The sequence below is a fragment of the Triticum aestivum genome, chromosome 7A, assembly GCF_018294505.1.
Source record: "Triticum aestivum cultivar Chinese Spring chromosome 7A, IWGSC CS RefSeq v2.1, whole genome shotgun sequence".
Lineage (NCBI taxonomy): Eukaryota > Viridiplantae > Streptophyta > Magnoliopsida > Poales > Poaceae > Triticum > Triticum aestivum.
In genome coordinates, this window is record NC_057812.1 from 559,337,833 (window position 1) to 559,360,061 (window position 22,229).

General features: G+C 44.0%; 1 protein-coding gene across 1 annotated transcript in view; it reads left to right on the forward strand.

Annotated features, from left to right (window-relative positions):
* LOC123153479 (uncharacterized) overlaps positions 1 to 20,691 on the forward strand; it is a 36,365-nt gene extending 15,674 nt beyond the window's left edge. The window contains exons 2-4 of the mRNA XM_044572585.1: positions 17,633 to 18,334; positions 19,868 to 20,011; positions 20,110 to 20,691. Of these exons, the coding sequence (XP_044428520.1) occupies positions 17,633 to 18,334; positions 19,868 to 20,011; positions 20,110 to 20,448 (1,185 nt within the window). The 3' untranslated portion in view covers positions 20,449 to 20,691. The remainder of the gene's footprint in view (positions 1 to 17,632; positions 18,335 to 19,867; positions 20,012 to 20,109) is intronic.
* Positions 20,692 to 22,229: the final 1,538 nt, after the last annotated feature.

A 22,229-nucleotide genomic window follows, 5' to 3' on the forward strand; every position in this document is an offset into this window, starting at 1 on the left:
GAGTGCACCAAAGAGAAACACAAGAAGCATCCCAGCCACTGAGAAGAACAAGGCCCCAGTGCCTGAGACTGTTGCAGAGGATGAGGAAGAAAATGTCCTTCGGAAGCTCAAGCCCAAGATCCCAGACCACAACGATGCTCATCCTGTGGCTGAGGATATGAAGCTCAGGAGAGACTCAGGGCTCAGGAAATGGAGAGAAGCAGATCCATACGCCTCTAGGAGAAGGACTGCAGTGGACTACAGGTTTCATACCAAGGAGCAGCAGGATTTCTATGAGACAGTGCTACTTGACAAGAAGCCAATTGTATGTGACATGAGATGGGTCGACTGGACCTATATCAAGGACAATGAAGAGTACTACCCTGGAGTATTTGACAGCTTTAGTGCGTGTGGAGTTGCAGACTTTGTTGGGCAGAAGCTCACAAAGTGGAACGAGGAACTGATCATGCAATTCTACTCCACAACACACTTTTATCCGGATGGCAGGATCACATGGATGTCAGAAGGTACAAGGTACAACTCTGCTGTTGAGGAATGGGCGAAGCTAATCAATGCTCCAGAGGAGCAAGCAGATGACTTGGACATTTATGCCAAGAAAAAGATGGACCACAACTCCATGTCCAACATGTACAAGGAGATTCCGAATGAAGCACTTGACACGTTCAAGTTTGGCTCAGTGCATTATCTGCTATCAGGATTGCCTACGATCAACTGGATCCTTAGGCACACCCTTCTGCCCAAGTCTGGAGATCACAAGATGATCAGAGGTCACGCGATCAATTTGCTTCATGTTTTTGATGTGCCTCAAAAATTCAAAGTCATGAGCCTCATAGTGGAAACGATCAAAAGGACTGCGGCAGATCAGAAGAGGAGCTGTGGATATGCCCCTCAGATTCAGGAGCTCATCAACTCCAAGATGGGCACGGGCGTATATTTGTTGGATAAGGAACACCTGCCCATCCGTCCCGATTTCGAGAACAATGAAGTTGTTATGACTGAGAATGAACCATCATCTGCCCATGCACAAGCTCAGAAGGAGAAGGCGAAGAAGGAGAAAGATTCCAGGATGCCTACTCAAGCGGAGGCATCTTATTACTTCATGAAAACCAAACAAGAGCAGCTTGGTTACCTGATTGCGTCCACCCTGCGGATTGAGCAGAGTATAGCCACCCTGACTCAGAACCAGGCGAGTTTAGAGAGGATCATGGAACAAAGGTTCTATGACTTGGACATCAAGGTGACAGAGATACAGACTGCCGTGGAGCAGCTCCAGGAGGACATGAATGAGAGGAGAGGCAGGACCACGACTGATGCTTTTGCGAGGGTGCCACGAGGTCCGAGGTCGTCTGCACTGCCAGTTGCTGACACCAGAGCTACAACGTCTGCACCAGCCACATCCTCAGTTCCACCAGCTCCGGCATCCACTTCAGCCTCGACTCCGACCACGTCTACCAAAGGCTTTATCCTTGGAGTGCTCCGGACTCCACCACCACCTGAAGATCAAGCCTGAGCGTCGACTTAGCACTATGCATTTTCTAGGAACTTTTTGGTAACTTGTTGCCAAAGGGGGAGAAAATGTATAGATCATAGGCTTCGAGAGAGAGTGTTGCTTTTATTCTCTCTTGTTTTATTTGGTTTTTTTCGAACTTATTTGCTTTTGAGTGCTTGATACTACGTCATTATTTGTGAGACATTGATGATCATGTGTTTGATCATAAGATACACTTAATGTTTGCTTAATGCTTGCTTAAATATTATCATTCTATCTATCGTTTGTGATCATTTATTGTTCTTGGTGATGAGTGCATGTATTTCATTCTTATCATTTTTGAGTGCTCCACCAAGATGTATGTGACATGGAAGAGTAACCCATGACTCTAACTCCTTGCGCATTTGCAATCCAAAGCAAATTTTAAATATGCACAAACTTAGGGGGAGCTCTTACTTATCACATACTTCTCAAAGCGACGATATATTTCATGCTTATTATTTGTCAAAGCTTTGATCTATATGTTGTCATCAATTACCAAAAAGGGGGAGATTGAAAGTGCAACTATCCCTAGGTGGTTTTGGTAATTCATAACAACATATAGCTCATTGAGCTAATGCTATTCCAAGATGATTGTTTCAGGAAAGCTCAATGATTGGCATGGCATGGATGTGAAAGTGGAACCCTCAAAATGCTAAGGACAAAGGATTGGCTCAAGCTCAAAAGCTCAAGACTCTTTATTTTATATTTTAGTGATCCAAGATCACATTGAGTCCTTAGGAAAAGCCAATACTATCAAGGAGGGATGAGGTATTGCTTAATGAGCCTCTTGCTTCATGTGCTTAATGATATGCTCCAAAATCCTCAACTACTTTCCCATATCCACATATGACCTAGACCCTAAGCCAAACTCGGTCCTACCGATTCTTCCTATCCGGCGCCACCGAGTTTCACTTGTCATAAGCCACTGCCAATATACTCTTTGCATGCTTGCTTGAATTGTGTGATGATTGCTTGACTTGTCCTAAAATAGCTAAAATCTGCCAAGAACTAAAATTGGGAAAAGGTTAAGTTTTTATTTGGTCAAGTAGTCTAATCACCCCCCTCTAGACATACTTTCGATCCTACACATATCTATCCTCTCCTTTTGCCTTTCTCTATTTTCGGAAATGCGGAAACCTTTTTTTTATTTGTCCAGCAGGCCTCCTTGTTTGTTTTACCTCTCCACTGGGTCGGCCTCCCAACGCATCTGCAGCCCAGACCGGCCCAACCTCCCCTGGGCCACCAGACCCGCTGTAAACCCTAGCCGCCAGGGAGCCTGTTCCCCATCTCTCGATCTCTTCCCTCGATCCCTCATGGCACCACCACCCCTTTGTCTCGCTCCCCCTCAGCGCCATCTCTCCCTCGATCCCCTTCACGCCCACGCGGCCTCGTGCCTCCCACCGGCAACCACCTCCACCACCTCTCTTGCCCCGCCGCCTTCGTCACAGCGCCACCGCCTTCCCCACTCCGGAGTGGCCGCCTGCCACCAGAGCCTCCAAGTCAGCGAGCCCCTTCCTCGTTGGGCCTCCTTTGCTTTTCCTCGATCCGGACAGGAACGGGACCCCGATGGTCTTCAGTGGCTGGATCCGGCCATTCCCGTGCTCCTCACCACCTCTGCTTTCTCCCTGGTGAAGTGATGCCAGGGCCGACCCCAAGGTCTCCTCTACCGTCGTCATCAGCCGCAGCTGCTGGTCCGGCAGACCTGTGCCTGCCATGGCCCTCCTCGCGCCGTCCTGCTGCAGTGCCCCAGCTCGGACCCCCACCTTTGAATCGAGGTCTTTGTGCCGCTTCTTTTCAGTTCATGCCCAGTCTTGCGAGACCGGGGCCTCTTCGCGCATGACCGCCGTCGCGTTCCGTTTCATCTTTGTCAAGTACCCATGGACACCAAGTACCACGATGTCGTTGCCCCTCAAGTTCGGCTACACAAAAATGCCAAGTACCTCTACGCGCGAAGATGTCAAGGCCGTTTAGGGATTCATCAAGTACCGCTACTGATGACTCAAGCATCTACGAAAACGTGTACCACTATTGTCGCCGAGATTGCGAGAACCTCTACCGTCGACCTCGGAGCGTGTACGACGACTGTTGTCGAAGACCCATACCTCTACCGCTTCCCGAACATGAACAACTACTTCCACTTCAACCATCCCGAGAACGTCTACTTCCTCTACTTCCCTCGACGAACCCGAACCGTCTCGAACCGCACGCTTCAAAGGTATAACCGTCGAGCCGATGATCCCATGGACGAATGCTTGCGATCTATGAGATGGCCGTGTTTGCACCATGTATGAATTGATCCTTGTACGTTTCTTGTTGCCTTATCGTCCTCTCGTGGGAACCCAGCATCCAGGATCACGCCACCATTCTTGCTTGACACGCTCCCGCCACACTACCTTTTGCATCGGTATCTCCGTGAGCTACCGGAACCGATATGTTGTCGTGGCATCATTTTCAGATTCATCACCGTGGCACCCTTTCTTTCCACCACGGTGACAAATGCTTCATAATATGCTCATGTCAACATTTTCATAAAGTTGCATAAAACTTGCACATGTCATCCGCATCATGATAATAACATTTAAAATGTTTAAAATTGTTGTTTGCATTAAATTGCTAAATGCATGTGAGAATTTTCTGGAATTGTTGCTTGTTATTTCCGGCCTCATTTAAACTTGCCTAAATAGTTAGTTTACTTATGCCTCACTTCTTGCCATGTTAACTAACATTTAATATTGTTGAGTACCTAAACGAGAGAGAGCTAAATAATTGAATGTGGTGTTTCGTCAATATGCATCTCGTTGCATATTGAGCTCCACTTAATTTGTAGTGTTGTTTGTATACTTTTCCATGCCATGCCTCTTTAAACCGGACATGCATCATACTTGATTGTGCATCGTGCCATGTTGATGTGATGGTTGTTTACCATGTTGTGTGTTTCTTTCCGGTTGCGCTTCTCCTTGATAGTTCCAGTTATGTTGCGTTTGTGAGGATTCGTTCGACTACGTCCGTTTGTTTTCTTCATGGACTTGTTCTTCTTCCTTGCGTGATCTCGGGCAAGATGACCATACCCTTGATATCACTTCTATCTTTGCTTGCTAGTTATTTGTTCTATCGCTATGTCGCGCTACCTACCACTTGTTATATCATGCCTCCCATATTGCCATGTCAAGCCTCTAAGGCACCTTCCTAGCAAATCGTTGTTTGGCTATGTTACCGCTTTTGCTCAGGCCCTCTTATAGTGTTGTTAGTTGCCGGTGAAGTTGAACTTTTCTCCATGTTGGAACATGTTTATGTTGGGATATCACAATATCTCTTATTTTAATTAATCCATCTATATACTTGGTAAAGGGTGGAAGGCTCGGCCTTTTGCCTGGTTTTTGTTCCACTCTTGCCGCCCTAGTTTCCGTCGTACTGGTGTTATGTTCCTTGATTTTGTGTTCCTTTTGCGGTTGGGGATTTATGGGACCCCCTTGACAGTTTGCTTTGAATAAAACTCCTCCAGCAAGGCCCAACCTTGGTTTTACCATTTGCCAACTAAGCCTTTTTCCCTTGGGTTTTTGCGAGCCCGAGGGTTATCTTTATTTTAACCACCCCCCCCGGGGGGGCAGTGCTCCTCTGAGTGCTGGTCCACACTGGAGCCCTTTGCAGCGCCACCTCGGGGAAACTTGAGTGCTGGTTTTAGTTGTACAGATTGCTCATTCGGTGTGCCCTGAGAATGAGATATGTGCAGCTCCTATCAGGATTTATCGGCACAGTCGGGTGGTCTTGCTGGTCTTGTTTTACCATTGTCGAAAAGTCTTGTAACCGGGATTCTGAATCTGATCGGGTCTTCTCGGGAGAAGGAATATCCTTCGTTGACCGTGAGAGCTTGTGATAGGCTAAGTTGGGACACCTCTGTAGGGTATAAACTTCCGAAAGTCGTGCCCGCGGATATGAGGCAGATGGAAATTTGTTAATGTCCGGTTGTAGAGAACTTGACACTTGACTTAATTAAAATGAATCAACCGCGTGTGTAGCCGTGATGGTCTCTTTTCGGCGGAGTCCGGGAAGTGAACACGGTCTTGTGTTATGCTTAAACGTAATTAGTTTCAGGATCACTTCTTGATCATTTCTAGCTTCACGACCGTTCTGTAGCTTCTCATCTTACTCTTATTTGCGTATGTTAGCCACCATATATTGCTTACCGCTTGCTGCAGCTCCACCTCACTACCTTATCCTACCCATAAGCTTAAATAGTCTTGATCTCGCGGGTGTGAGATTGCCGAGTCCTCGTGAATCACGGATACTTTCAAACAGTTGCATGTGTGGATGATACCAGTCCAGACGATGCTATCGAACTCAAGTGGGAGTTCGACAAGGACCTTGGTCGTTACTATGTGTCTTTTCCGGATGATCAGTAGTGATGCCCAGTTGGGACGATCGGGGATCTAGCATTTGGGGTTGTCTTCTTTTATTTTGGTTCCGTAGTCGGACCTTGATTGTACTCTGGATGATGTATGTTTAACTTGTTATTTGTGTGATGTGGAGATTGTGAGCTAGCTCTTTATCCCTTTCTTATTCAGTACATAGGATTGTGTGAAGATTACCCTCTTGCGACAAAACCACCATGCGGTTATGCCTCCAAGTCATGCCTCGACACGTGGGAGATATAGCCGCATCGTGGGCATTACAAGTTGGTAATCAGAGCCATCCCCGGCTTAGGAGCCCCCTGCTTGATCGAATCGCTGGTGTTGTAGAGTCTAGAACAAAAATGTTTTGAGTCTTAGGATTATATATATATCGGAGAGTATGATTATTTTTACTCCTCAATCCCTTCGTCGCTCTGGTGAGGTCCCCTGACGTAGATGCTTTGACTTTCCTCTTCTCAAATTTCACTAAAAAAATTTAGGATCACGCGGGTATCTTGGGATCGTTCCGATAGTCTTGTGACGAAAACATTGTCCTTGGTGCCTCCTGACATTTAGGGGTTGTGGCAGTGTCCCGGGGAGTTGAGCTCCGAGGTGTTGTCGTCACAATTTTATCGTTGCAATACTGGAATACCTGAGTTTCTCCGACATTGAAAATCTATTTTATGCAGTCGTTGCTGAGATAACCTCGACGCCACCCAATACTGGGGCGGGAATTCGGGAGTATTGCCATAACTCGTATAACAGATGCTTTTCGAAGGTTGAGGTACATGATTTCCGAAGGTTTCTTGGTTATGTGTTGACGGATGGATACAGTTGGATGTAGGGATTGTTAGTTTGGGTGAGATATTATGCTTCCCATGTATCCCCAACACCAGATTGCATAACCAGAAAGTTTCGGGAGTTTATAAGTGGGAATTCAAGTAGCTCTTAGGATATCTTTCTAACAGACAGATGCATGATATGGGATTGGGTAAATCTCTATCATATGTTTGTTTCGGCTTATTCTGCAAGCCAAATCCTTTGTTTTGTTTTGAGTTATGGTATTCGAGTTGCTTCAATGTCAAGTGTTGATTCCATACCTTTCCTAAGCGGTGTTCTCATATTCCTGTGTGAATACTAACCCTTCTTAATTTTCGAGATTGTCATCTCAATTCTATTTTCAACCGCTTCTCTTCAAGTTAATCCTACCCTTTCAATGTTTGCTAGATCAATTCTCAGTTCTTTGCAACGGTGTTTGTTTCATCCGTCCCAAATTGCATTTGTTTTACCCACCCTCCCACCCCTTGTTTGTTCAAGAACTCAGATTTCTTAATCGAGTATCCATCTTATGCATGTGAAGTATCTCCATTCTTTTCCGTCAATGTTCTTATCCGGTGGTTCTCAGGAAGATACTAACAGATCTTCAAGTTTATTATTCTTCGTTCTCTTTTCTTCTCCGGTGGATTCAATTCAATCTTTGTTGATCATATCATTTTACTCGTTTCACATGCTTTCTCATGCCGGTGTACCTCTTAATCATTCACTTCTCGCTATTCATTTGTTCTGGAGTGCCGAAGATATCTCAGAAGATTCACATTTCCATTCTCGATCCGTTCAAGTTATTTTGAGGTTGTTATCCCATTCAAGCCACTTAATTCAACCGGCACAATCTATCTTTTAAATTGTTCAACGGTGTTTCTTTGAGTGGGCCCTAACCCATAGGTCTTTTCCCAGGATCTTACCTGACTCTTCTAATTTTTGCGGAGTTATTCCCAAATTCTTTTCAAAGTTTGACGTAAGAATGAATTGTCATTAGTAAAATGTCTTTCTCCAAGATCTTTCATATTATTTCATCGTTGGTTCAACCTTCCTATCCTTCATTGTTCCGGAGTGCCTCAATAATCATGGTGGTGTTTCTCCTCGTCATTCTCGGATTTTGAAGACCGAAGAAGAGTTTCTCCTTCAAATCTTATTCGTTCTCTCAAAGATTCGTAGTTAAAGCTTGTTGCCATCCTCTCATAATTGTTTTTGATTGTGAGAATTCTTTTCACCCATCCGGAGCAATTCAGGAGTATTTTTAGTTTGATTCTTCGAAGCCCATCACCTCAGGATTATTCATTCCAGCTTTCAGCTCTCATTCTCCAAATCTTACCGGTGCATCGTTTAAATATCCTCTAATCAGTTTAGGATCTCTTCGTTCTAATGTATCTAAATTCTCTCAAGTATCTTCGTTCTTTTTATAATTCTTCCCGATATTTCTTTATTTATTTTTCTTCGTTCATTTTCAATTCTTACGGTTGTTCGTTCAAGAGTTCTCTTCCTTGGTTCTCATATCAATTCATTCATTCTTTCCAATCCTACCGGTGGATCATTGAAGACTTTTCTCAAGTTTACGCTATATCTCTCTTCATCCTTTCTTCGAGCATAAGTTGTATGCAATCTGTTTGCTTGTCATCAATCTAAATTGGTGAAGGATACGCATAACATAATTCTTATTATTGTTTCATCCAAGTGATTAATTCCTTATTCCGGAGGTCCATCAAAATTCTTGATTTCAGTTGTTCATCTTTCTTTCCGGAGTTCCAAGTTTTCTCGGTTATACCGTCGGGAAGCTCCATCTAATCGATGCAAGGATTCATCTTATTCTTTTCAAACTTCTTTTCCTTGCGACCTTCTTTTTATCTATCCGGAGTTCTTCGAGAGTTTCTTCATGGTGGCTCGTCAAGGATTCTTTTCATTCTTCAATTGTTCTTCAAGATCTCCCTCGAAGTTAAGATCCGCCAAGCTATACTCTCAAATAAACATGGTGGTCAACACATGTCTTGTTTTGAGGAGTTAAAGTATTCTTCTTCTTGCATTCCGAAGTACAATTCTTTCTCTCTCATATTTTGAGGTGGTATTATCTCATTTTGACAGTTTCCTTCATGTTTCGCGATTCACATGTTGTCAAGTTTTGCTTCTTTTCTACCGGAGTGCTTCCTGCATCCTCTCATTCTCATTCCTTTTTTATTCTGTTTCAACCGGAGTGGTTACTTGTCCTTCCTTGACGCTGGAGTTTTTCATTCATGTCTTTGTAACCCCAAGGTTTTTGCAATGTTCCTTGTTCCTCTTTTCTAACAGAGTGTTTTCAACTTCGTCCATCTCCACTGTATTCTTTCTTTCCAGTTGTTCAACTTCTCAAGGTTCATTGGTTTCACTCGTTTGTCAAAGAAGCAACTTAGTTTTACCTCTTCTCTTCCTCTTCCGCTTCTCTCCGGTGTCATCCTTAGATCTCGGGGCGAGATCTCTTGTAAGTGGAGGAGTGTTGTGATGCCTCAAGACCGATGCTCCAGACGCCTTCCATGTTTTCGTTATCGTTGTGTGTATTTATTTGTTTGCTGCATTGCTTCATGTCATTATGTGCATTGCGTCATGTCTTTTCTTTTTTTAACTCAACTAAATAAATTGCAAGGATCTTCGATCTATTTAAATCGAGAGAATTCACATGGTGATTTCTCTTTATAACATATCCTCCCAATATTTTAGGGAGCTACAATAAATATTCAATTCGTATAGAATCAACCCAAACAAACTTGCATTTTAAATCTCTCCCGTTTCCAGATTCTACAATTCTTATCTTTCTCCATAAATGTTCATATTCTGCCCATAAATCGTGCTATGGGGCTACCAGTAAAATCTCATCTCTTTTGGCCTCTCTTTAGATTGCTTCCAAATTCAAACAGTTTGAGTTTTATTCAAACTTATTCGAGTTGTATCTTCTAAACCCCTATCCAACCATTTTTATTAAACCTTCTATATATTTTCTGTCTCCAGAAAAATATGTCGCTTGTTGGGATTCCATCTCTATCCTCTCCTTTTGCCTTTCTCTATTTTCGAAATGCGGAAACCTTTTTTTTATTTGTCCAGCAGGCCTCCTTGCTTGTTTTACCTCTCCACTGGGCCGGCCTCCCAACGCATCTGCAGCCCAGACCGGCCCAACCTCCCCGGGCCAGCAGACTCGCTGTAAACCCTAGCCGCCAGGGAGCCCGTTCCCCATCTCTCGATCTCTTCCCTCGTTCCCTCATAGCGTTGCCACCCCTTCGTCTCGCTCCCCCTCAGCGCCATCTCTCCCCCGATCCCCTTCACACCCACGCGGCCCCGTGCCTCCCACCGGCAACCACCTCCACCACCTCTCTTGCCCCGCCGCCTTCCCCACTCCGGAGTGGCCACCAGCCACCACAGCCTCCAAGCCGGCGAGCCCCTTCCTTGTCGGGCCTCCTTTGCTTCTCCTCGATCCGGCCGGGAATGGGACCCCGGTGGTCTTCAGTGGCTGGATCCGGCCATTCGCGTGCTCCTCACCACCTCTGCTTTCTCCTAGGTCAAGTGATGCCAAGGCCGACTTCAAGGTCTCCTCTGCCATCGTCATCAGCCGCAGCTGCAGGTCCGGCAGACCCATGCCTGCCATGGCCCTCCTCACGCCGCCCTGCTGCAGTGCCCCAGCTCAGACCCCCACCTTTGAACCGAGGTCTTTGTGCCGCTTCTTTTGAGTTCATGCCAAGTCTTGCGAGACCAGGGCCTCTTCGCGCATGATCGTCGTCGCGTTCCGTTTCATCTTTGTCAAGTACCCATGGACGCCAAGTACCACGATGTCGTTGCCTCTCAAGTTCGGCTACACGGAAACGCCAAGTACCTCTACGCGCGAAGACACCAAGACTGTTTCGGGATTCACCAAGTACCGCTACCGATGACTCGAACATCTACGAAAATGTGTACCACTACTGTCGCCAAGATCACGAGAACATCTACCGTCGACCTCGGAGCATGTATGACGACCATTGTCGAAGACCCGTACCTCTACCGCTTCCTGAACATGAATGACTACTTCCACTTCAACCATCCCGAGAACGTCTACTTCCTCTACTTCCCTTGACGAACCCGAACCGTCTTGAACCGCACGCTTCAAAGGTATAACCGCCGAGCCGATGATCCTGTGGACGAATGCTTGCGATGTATGAGATGTCCGTGTTTGCACCATGTCCGAATTGATCCTTGTACGTTCCTTGTTGCCTTGTCGTCGTCTCGTGGGAACCCGGCATCCGGGATCACCCCACCATTCTTGCTTGACACGCTCCCGCCACACTACCTTTTGCACCGGTATCTCTATGAGCTATCGGAACCGATATGTTGTCGTGGCATCATTTTCGGATTCACCGCCATGGCACCCTTTCTTTCCACCACGATGACAAATGCTTCATAATATGCTCATGTCAACATTTTCATAAAATTGCATAAAACTTGCACATGTCATCCGCATCATGATAATAACATTAAAATGTTTAAAATTGTTGTGTGCATTAAATTGCTAAATGCATATGAGGATTTTCCGGAATTGTTGCTTGTTATTTTCGGCGTCATTTAAACTTGCCTAAATAGTTAGTTTACTTATGCCTCACCACTTGCCATGTTAACCAACATTTAATATTGTTGAGTACCTAAATGGGAGAGAGCTAAATAATTGAATGTGGTGTTTTGTCAATATGCATCTCGTTGCATATTGAGCTCCACTTAATTTGTAGTGTTGTTTGTGCACTTTGCCATGTCATGCCTCTTTAAACCGGACATGCATCATACTTGATTGTGCATCGTGCCATGTTGATGTGATGGTTGTTTACCATGTTGTGTGTTTCTTCCCGGTTGCACTTCTCCTTCATAGTTCCGGTTATGTTGCGTTTGTGTGGATTCGTTCGACTACATCTGTTTGTCTTCTTCATGGACTCATTCTTCTTCCTTGCGGGATCTCAGACAAGATGGCCATACCCTCGATATCACTTCTATCTTTGCTTGCTAGTTGTTCATTCTATCGCTATGTCGCGCTGCCTACCACTTGTTATATCATGCCTCCCATATTGCCATGTCAAGCCTTTAACCCACCTTCCTAGCAAACCGTTGTTTGGCTATGTTACCGCTTTTGCTCAGCCCCTCTTATAGTGTTGTTAGTTGCAGGTGAAGTTGAAGTTTGCTCCATGTTAGAACATGTTTATGTTGGGATATCACAATATCTCTTATTTTAATTAATGCATCTATATACTTGGTAAAGGGTGGAAGGCTCGGCCTTTTGCCTGGTTTTTGTTCCACTCTTGCCGCCCTAGTTTCCGTCATACTGGTGTTATGTTCCTTGATTTTGCGTTACGCGGTTGCGGATTTATGGGACCCCCTTGACAGTTCGCTTTTGAATAAAACTCCTCCAGCAAGGCCCAATCTTGGTTTTACCATTTGCCACCTAAGGCCTCCTTTGATTTGTAGGAATTTCATAAGATTTCTATAGGATAGGATTTGCAAAGAAAAATTTCCTTTGAAACCCTTTGGTTTGTAGGAATGGATTCCTATTCCTATGTAGGATAGGAATCAATCCTTCACATTTTGGAGGAAAAAAACATTAGCTAAGACTCAATGGAAAAATTCCTATCCTATGCATCAAATGACATCTCTTTCCGTATAGGAATTGAGATGCATGTCATCTCACTTCCTATAATTTTCCTATTCCTATAAAATTCCTATCCTATGAACCAAAGAAGGACTTAAGACTTTTTCCCTTGGTTTTCGCGAGCCTGAGGGTCATCTTTATTTTAAACCCCCCCTCCCCGGGCCAATGCTCCTCTGAGTATTGGTCCACACTAGAGCCCTTTGCAGCGCCACCTCAGGGAAACTTGAGGGCTGGTTTTAGTTGTACGGATTGCTCATCCGGTGTGCCCTGGGAACGAGATATGTGCAGCTTCTATCAGGATTTGTCGGCACAGTCGGGTGGTCTTGCTGGTCTTGTTTTACCATTATCGAAAAGTCTTGTAACCGGGATTCTGAGTCTGATCGGGTCTTCCTAGGAGAAGGAATATCCTTCGTTGACCATAAGATCTTGTGATGGGCTAAGTTGGGACACCCCTGCAGGGTATAAACTTTCGAAAGCCCTGCCCACGATTATGAGGCAGATGGGAATTTGTTAATATCTGGTTGTAGAGAACTTGGTACTTGACTTGATTAAAATGAATCAACCGCGTGTGTAGCCGTGATGGTCTCTTTTCGGCGGAGTCCGGGAAGTGAACACGGTCTTGCGTTATGCTTGAACATAAGTAGTTTCAGGATCACTTCTTGATCATTTCTAGCTTCACGACCGCTTGTGTAGCCATGCCCGTTGCGTAGCTTCTCATCTTACTCTTATTTGCGTATGTTAGCCACCATATTTTGCTTACCGCTTGCTGCAGCTCCACCTCACTACCTTATCCTACCCATAATCTTAAATAGTCTTGATCTTGCGGTGTGAGATTGCTGAGTCCTCATGACTCATGGATACTTCCAAACAGTTGCAGGTGCCGATGATACCAGTCCAGACGATGCTATCGAACTCAAGTGGGAGTTCGACGAGGACCTTGGTCGTTACTATGTGTCTTTTTCGGATGATTAATAGTGGTGCCCAGTTGGGACGATCGGGGATCTAGCATTTGGGGTTGTCTTCTTTTATTTTGGTTCCGTAGTCAGACCTTGATTGTACTCTGGATGGTGTATGTTTAACTTGTTATTTGTGTGATGTGGCGATTGTAAGCCAGGTCTTTATCCCTTTCTTATTCAGTACATGGGATTGTGTGAATATTACCCCTCTTGTGACAAAACCACCATGCGGTTATGCCTTCAAGTCATGCCTCGACACATGAGAGATATAGCCGCATCGTGGACATTACAGCGATGTTCGATTGTTGTGGGTGCATTATGTTATTGTATACCATGTGAGAAATGAATCGAATTTGGCTGTACTAAATACATGAGAAATAAATACAATTGCTATATTTTCAAGTTGTTAAGCATGCTTGGTTTGGTTAACTGTCTAATCTTCTATTAGGAGTATGTTATATTGTGCAATGTGGTGCTCAGTTAACGTTTGGTTCATTTGTTGTGGTGTTTAGTTAACTTCTTTGTTTGGTTCAATTCTACAATGCGATGTTCAATTGTTGTGGATGCATTATGTTATTGTTTACCATGTGAGGAATAAATTGAATTTGGCTATACTAAATACATGAGAAACAAATACAATTGCTATATTTCCAAGTTGTTAAGCATGCTTGGTTTGGTTAACTGTCTAATCTTCTATTATGAGTATATTATACTGTGCAATGTGGTGCTCAGTTAATGTTTGGTTCATTTGTTGTGGTGTTTAGTTAACTGCTTGGTTCAATTCTGCAATGCGATGTTTAATTGTCGTGGGTAGAATTTTGTATTGTTGTGCATGTGAGGAATAAATCGAATTTGGCTGCACTTAATACATGAAAAACATATACACGTGCTATATTTCCTATTTCTTAATCATGCTTGGTTTGGATAAATGGGTTTTCCATGTGGCTTGAATTAATCTAATGAATCTGCAATGTGCTTATTTTTCATCAACATATTTTACTGATAGCATGCAAACACTTACTTAACCTGATGACTAACTATCTTATATGTGTTGCTGGGAAACAATGAGAAGCACTGAGGTTTACAATCGAGGTTAGCATGTGCATGGTCTGTTGTCTAATAGCACATTATTGTGCAATTGCAGGAACCATTCTAATATTTAGGTTTTTAATAATTTGGTCTTGCACATGTAGGTCATGCTGTCAGAGGTTTTGACCCACTGTTCGACCCTTTTTGCATATGGGGAAATGGGTTGCCCATGAATATCAGTCAAGTCAAGAAACTCGGAAAGATTGTTAGGATAAAGAAATTATCGACAGAAAACAACAAGATCTTTGTCTGCACAATGAAGAAGACATTAGTTCACTACAAGATGGTACTAACTATTATACCTTGCCTTTTTTATTCATTTGCCCCATTTCCAATATAAAGAAGATATTTATGCACATCCTTGTTTTCAGGCCTTTCCAAAGCAGTTCACTGATGATTACCTCTCAAACCACCTGTATGGTCAAGAGGCAAGAAAGGTATTCATACAACACCCACGGTTCAATATTGAAGTGTTTCTGAAGAGGACGAAGGATGGACGGTCAATCATCCACAGTCACTGGCCTAAAGTTACAAAGACCTTCAACATCAATGAAGGCTCAATATTCGCCTTCTGCTTTAGCAGTTTTCCAGATGAGATACATCTGTCTATGTACCGTTTATGATGGTAATTTCGAAAGGTTATAGATGTTGCATGCGAAACTTGTTGCTGGGTAGTTGTGTAACGGGGTAGCTGAGTGTTGAAGCTATATGATGTTGTACTCTGATGTATTTCAATTATAAAAATGAAATATATTGTGTGCTTAATATGAAATGTCAATTAGATTAATAAATGGATTATTAATAATCAGATAATTAGTTTGCTAATTGGCTTTTATATTGCAAACGGTTATTGAGAAAACACCGTGTGTAATGCATTCAATAACGCACACAGTTTTTATGAATAAACCGTGTTAGATTAATGAACAATCGCACATGACATCCTCTTGAAAACTGTTTGTGTTAGGGAGCTGACGCAAATGTTTACCACATAAAAATTGTGTGTGATGGACAGCCTTTGCCACACAATTTCTTCTACGCACCATGTGTGATGCATTCAATAACGCAAACGATAAAATTGTTAATATCGTGTGCAATGGCAACGCTATCACAAACGATTTAACGAGGAAAATTGTGTGTGATGTATCTGTTGATGGAAACGTTTTTCTTGGAGCGACTGTGTGGGATGTACATACGATCGGAAACAATTTCGCCTATATAATTATATTTTTGGCTCTACTGTACGTATTTCCGTATTTGAGCGTTCGCCGGTCGCACACGACCTTATTTTGCCGAGCGTGTGTGCCAGGAGGGCATATTCCCGACGGTTTCTGGGTCGTGTGCGAAGGACCCCCCCCCCCCCCCCCATCACCGTCACTCACTAGGCGACGGTTCAAATGCCATCACGAAAAGGGGTTAAAAACCATTTGTATAGCACTTCGCTGTACTAGTGTTAACTTGGACAGTGTTGCCCTTCTCCTGATTCCCTCTCTTGATCCCTTACGAAGGTGAGCTTTTTTGCTTTTGCTTCATGGTTTGGGGTCTTTCTATTCACATCTGAGATCCAATCCCATGGGGTAGAATTAGCAGAATAGGGGGAGGCGGCAAGGTACGATACGACCGCTGGTATGGGAGCATGCGGTTACCATGCACTCTCTTTTCTTCTGAATCACCAAACGTGGCTTGGTTTCTCCCCACTTGATCATATCCATATGGAAGGATTTTATGACGTCCAATTAGCATATTTTACACCAAAATAGGTGTTCTCCAACCAATGCTCAAATCTCCTACTTCTTTGGAATCCTGGTGAAGTGTGACAAAAGGGCATGTGAACACGGCAAAACACGAAAAATCCTATGACTAAGATTAAAAAAATTAAGGTGAAAACTAATGCAAAATGTACTCATCAATCTCCTAGCAGGTTTTGAGCGTGACGAGGAGACGATGCAATCTTTTCTTTCCATCTCATGCAATACAGGAAAGTCGTTCGTTGTGTAAACATATTTTGACAAGTTGTTTCGTTCCTTTTTCGATATCTACTTTGGAGTCCCGCCATGTGGTCTTGGAAGGAAGTAGCTGGTCGGTTCTCTTGGAGAAAATGCTTGGCCTATTTTTGGAGGGGCCTACTTAGTAAATGGATTCTCTATGGATGTCTCTCGATGATGCTGAAACATAAACACACACATTATCCTTGGCTTCTCCAGTTCCTTTTCAACCTCAAGTTCTCCTATTGTGAGATCAATTAGAGGTCTAGTGTTTGTCTTTGATGTACCCTTTGATAGTTGATAATGAAGATGCACACTGGTCACGTGTGTTACTGAGAGGGTAGCGTGGTATCCCCACCAAAAGGAGTTCACCACGTGTCACATTTCTTCAAGAGATTTGCCTCGCCTTTATCAATGGCGGCGTTTCTTTGTATTTTTGTTTAGTGTGCTACCAAGTGGATAGCGCTGCATCCCCAGGTAAAGGAATTCATCATGTGGCACATATCTTCGAGAGGTTTCTTCTTATCTTCATCAAGGGCTGCGGTCTTTTGTATTTTCTCTATGTAAGCCTTGTGCAATTTCTATGGGCCTTGGACTAACGAAAGCATGTTTGCTAAAATAAAGCTATACTTTATGATACAATCACTATTGAGCCACTAGTAATGCACAATAATACACTAAAATTTACTAGTTGAACCTTACGAAGAGTATACGGAAAGAGAACAGGTAGTGTTCGTAAGTTTTGTTTAGATTAGTGTTCGTAAGTTTCAATCAACAGTTTTGCTTCTTCTTCTACCAAAAATATGATATGTAATTTGCATACTCTAGTGAAGAAAATCAATCTGCTAGGGTTTTCTCGATGACTGATTACTGGCCAACAACTAATCAACAGTTTGATTAGATAAAAACGAGTTTGGTTAGTTGGTCAACTCCAGAGAGAGATAGTGCCAATGTACTATTGAGCGGTGTGCACTAGACTACAAAGCTTTCAGGTCCGAGGGCCGAGGGAACTCGCTTCAAACACTTATTTTCCCATCTAGCAACTCCACTCTCTGGCCAAAACACTCATCGCCACCATGGGCGACGGCGCCCCCTCCCACCCCACCCGGCGCTACAATGGTGAGGATCGCATCAGCGCCCTCCCCAACGACCTCCGTGGCCACATCATCACCTGCCTCCCTTTCACGGACGCTGCGCGCACTGCCGCCTTCGCCTCCCACTAGCGCCAGATCTGGCGCACCACCCCGCTCGTCCTGCGCGAGGCCGATGCCCACCTCCCTGAGGCCACACGCGTCGCCACCATCGCCGGGGCCCTCGCCGGCCACCCAGGGCCCTTTCACACCGTCAGCCTCTTAGGCTGCAGGTCCGCCTCCCTGGATCTCGAGCTCCCCGAGTGGCCGCGCCTCCTCGCCACCAAGTTCACCAAGAACCTCTCCTTCCTGAACAACCAAACCCAGCCCCGGACCACCTTGTCGTCCCTCCCTGCCGACATACTCCGTTGCGGCTCGCTCCAGTCCCTCTTCCTGGCCTACTGGAAGATCCCCGACGACCTTCCGCTCGCCGCCGACGCCTTTCCCAATCTCCGGAGGCTCGGCTTGGTAAGGATCGACATGAGCGACCAGTGCATCCACCGCTTGCTCGCTGCTAGCCCCGTTCTGGAGAACCTTGGGCTCGTGCTCAAGGGGAAGCCCGAGCGTGTCCATGTCTGCAGCCAAAGCCTCCGGTGCTTGCTCCTTGGGTTGTCCAAGGTGGAGGAGTTCACCGTGGTGGACGCCCCGCTCTTGGAGCGCATCATCTTCTTCAGGCCGCCTTATGGTGGAACCGATTGCGTGAGATTCAAGATTGCTTCGGCACCCAAGCTGCGGGTGATCGGCTACCTGCAGACAAGAATTCACAAGCTGCAGATCAGTGACAACATCATCAATGTACGACTGCCTTTCCTTCTCTCCCTAGTTTTGTGGAACTATTCTTATTTTTTGATGAAAAGGGGTCTCCCCCCGGCTCCATTCATAAGAAAGAAACCATATAACTCGAGTAATGTTTATGAAAAACTCTCTAAGATCACAGGGAGGCCTAAGCACCTCACTCTAAAATCCTGAATAGACTTTTGTCTATCACGTCAAACCCACGGGAGGGATACTAGAAACTAGGGGGAAGCATAGTAATGTTGATAAAGGAAAACAGAATAACAAAACATTCTACTTTCATACTCTTACATGGGTAACAAACCCAAGTCAGGCAAGCAGGTCCGTGAAGAAGCTCAGCAGATCCCTAAGAACATCACGGGGATAGAATCCTTCTCCTCTTTATGTTTAAGCTGGTACTCGATTGTGGTTCTTCCTCCATGAGTAGTTGTTCCCACCACTTCTTTCCATGACATTGTCACACTTGATTTTCTGCAAACTTTCAGTTTGGCTCCATAGCAAAGGGACCTTTCAGCCTTCCCCAGAGATGATTCTGGAAATCCATCAAGGCTCCTCCTTACAGCTCATGAAACGGTTTTGTCCAGACTCTCAAATATTGGGAGACTAGGCCTAGCACCTATTTTAGAGAGATCCATTAAACTCTGTTAAATACTATAGAGTTTCTAAAGTTCCACAGCCCTACAAGATTGCAGATGTAACTGCATTCAAGTGAATGTATCTTTTATTACACAGCCACAACTTAGCAACAGATTCAAAGTTAATGATTGGCACCTGGAAAAGCATTTCAACATCTTCCCAGATTTTCCTAGCTACAATACATTCAAAAAAATAAACGATATACAGTTTCTATCTCTTTGCACTGAACACACTCTAGGGGTTTTGCCATCCCCCTTTTCCTTAGATTGTCACAAGTCATGATATTGTTCTGGGAGAACAGTCAAAGGAAACCTTATACCCTAGGGGCACTTTAATACTTCATATTATAGGAAGATACAAAGGTTTCAGCCCCCACCCTAAAGTTCACTAGAACATATAGAGATTTAGAAGAGCAGGTCCCTTTAGATTCATGCTAGCTAGGCAGGACCTAATTGGGGTAATTTTTCCTCTCCAGCTAGCTATTTTGGCTAAAATTTTATCAATAAAAGCTAGCAAATCTTCTCTGCTAATCTTGTCAAAAAGCAAAGCAATTCCTAATCTTCTCTGCTAATCTTGTCAAAAAGCAAAGCAATTCCTAAATACTTAATAGGGAAATCCCCAACTATGCATTGGAAAATGTTCACAAATAGAGTGAGATCATTAACTGTCAAGTTATTAGGGATAAGAGTACTCTTATGATAGTTAATTGTCATCCCAGCAATTTTTTCAAAACAGGTTAGAATCCATTTCAGATTCAGAGCAACTCCAGCATCATTTTCTAAGAACAAAAGGGTATAATTAGCATACTATACTCTTATAATAGCACTCTTATAATGGAACTATTCTATGACCAGTTAAAGAGTAATATGCATGTTCTTCTGGTGCATTGTACTGCAGCCTGACACAAACACGAGCCCAGGCACCATGGTCCCTAGTGTTGAGATATTGGCCGTGAAGGTGAACTTTGGTGTATTCTGGGAGGTGAAGATGTTGGCCAGCTTTCTAAGATGCTTCCCCAATGTCAGCACGCTGCACATCGAGGTCCTTGCGAATTCATCATTAAGTAATCTTACAACAATCATTTATTAGCAGCATGTTTGTATCTAACTGAGTTATGCACTCATTGGCATGAATTGCAGTCTGTACCGCATGATCCATCAGTAGCCACTCATGAACCCACTGAAGAGCACTATGCTAGGTTCTGGCAGGAGGCCAGTCCAGTCGAAAGCTTGAGGTTACATGTCAGGAGCTTGTTCATCCACAAATTTCGAGGGGATCAAAACGAGTTTGAATTCCTCAAGTATGTGGCCATGAATGCGCGGGAGTTGCGAGCTTTGCTGGTCATGTCGCCTGAAGAAAATTTTGCTTCGGCACTGGCAAACAAGGTGAATGAGATGGCAAACAAATTGGATCGTCCACGGTTTCAGCCATGGATCGCTCGAGGATTCCTGGAGGCACCTCGAGTACGGAATGCTTAGATCTATGCTAAAGTACCCTTTCTTAGTGTCGATGACCCATTTCGCTGGTGAAACCATGGCTGGGTATGTGTCTTCATGATCCCAACTTTGTTGGGAATCATTGACTGCAATCTACTTCAAGATCAGGATGTTTAGTTTATAAGGTGTGTGTTCTCCTAATATATGGTAGGTTTCAACATACCATGAGTATATTGTGAATAAGTCCTTTGATTTATCAGGGGCCGAGATTTTTAACTATACAAGACATCCTAGCAAAACAGGGAAATTGCGACTAGATCCTCGAAGAGCCAAACAAACTCAATCTCTAGCATGAGCCACCATCCTAGAAGCCTTGTGTAGATCACAAATCACATAGCTAAACCATCTCATGAATAAAACTTCTATCACAGTGCAAGACTGCAGAGAGACTACAGACACAATTGTGACGGAGAAGGAGCACAGGCTGCTAGAGAGTGATATGTGAAATCAGAAAGGAACCCAAGGAGAGAAGAAAGAGGCCATAGTCCTGTTACTGTAGGAAAAACGGCCTCGATGGTCGGCCTTCAAGCATTGGTTGGTTGCAACACCACCACCGAAAAGAATAATAAAGAAGAGAACCAGTACGCCGGCAAATCAACACGAAGATACTCAAGTTTCCTACCCCAAATCAAAAGGACCCGAGATAGTGCAGATACCACCCCCATATCCAACAAAGATAGTCAAGAGAACCACCGTTTCGATGGGAGATATGGATGGTACTTTTTCACTGCCATCATCATGAGAATAGAAGTCATGCACAACCAAAGACCTACCTAAGACACATAGATACTAAGCGCACACAAAATAAGGCCTTGAGACTCCCTTTCCTCTCACCATCACTTAGAAACCGATATAGGTGAGCGAAACAACGTGACACCAGAGTCCGAGGCACTTTCTCTATTCTCTTCTCAAGTCGCTTCTCGCGGCTACAGTTTCATGGGTTGTTTCTTCTCATATCTCCATCCTTTGGATGGTTAACTAATAGTTGCTAGAATTTGTGCAAATCATGATCACATAAAATTTCCCACTACTAAAGCATAAACTTGCAGGTTAAAAATGTATATGTTTAGTTAGTTGAGTATTACATCAAATGTTTAGTTTATCGAGATATATGTATATATAGAGAATGATTTGGTGATGATTTTTGTTAGAAGTTGAGAATGTTAAGATGGTTTTTTTAGTTTAGACATCTATTTAGGAAACTTAATTGACATCTAAACATTCTCTTCCTAAAATAAAATAACTATGGAGAAATCTAGAGCATCTCCGGTAGATCACAAGAAAAGTCCCACCGTAATTGGTTATAGAGGCTTTCCCAATAAATTTATTGCGGTTTTCATGTTTGTTGCTTTTACAGAGCACTAAAAAACCCCATCACCAATACTTAGCCTGGCATGTGGGTCCCACCTATTAGTGGCTAGTCTCTCCCTCTCTCGCGTGCATGAAAGACAATGACCGAGCTCCGAGCGGTGTAACACGATTGGCCTGCTGCGAAGTGGGGCAGGGGCAGGCAAGCGGTGCGGGTAATCAATGATGTAGGCGGGGCATGGCGTCCCGTCGATTGGCGACAGAGATGGTGTGATGTTTCTAATTATTCGCTCTTGCCAGTGTGGATGGTATTATAGGAAAAGATGCATCTCTCCCTTTATAAAAGGGAAATTTGGTTGTTTTGGGGTGATCACCAATTTTTGGGGGTGGGGCTGGGGGGATGGTTTTTTTAAGTATTATGGCATCCCTAACACATCCCCATAAGTGAAATTTAG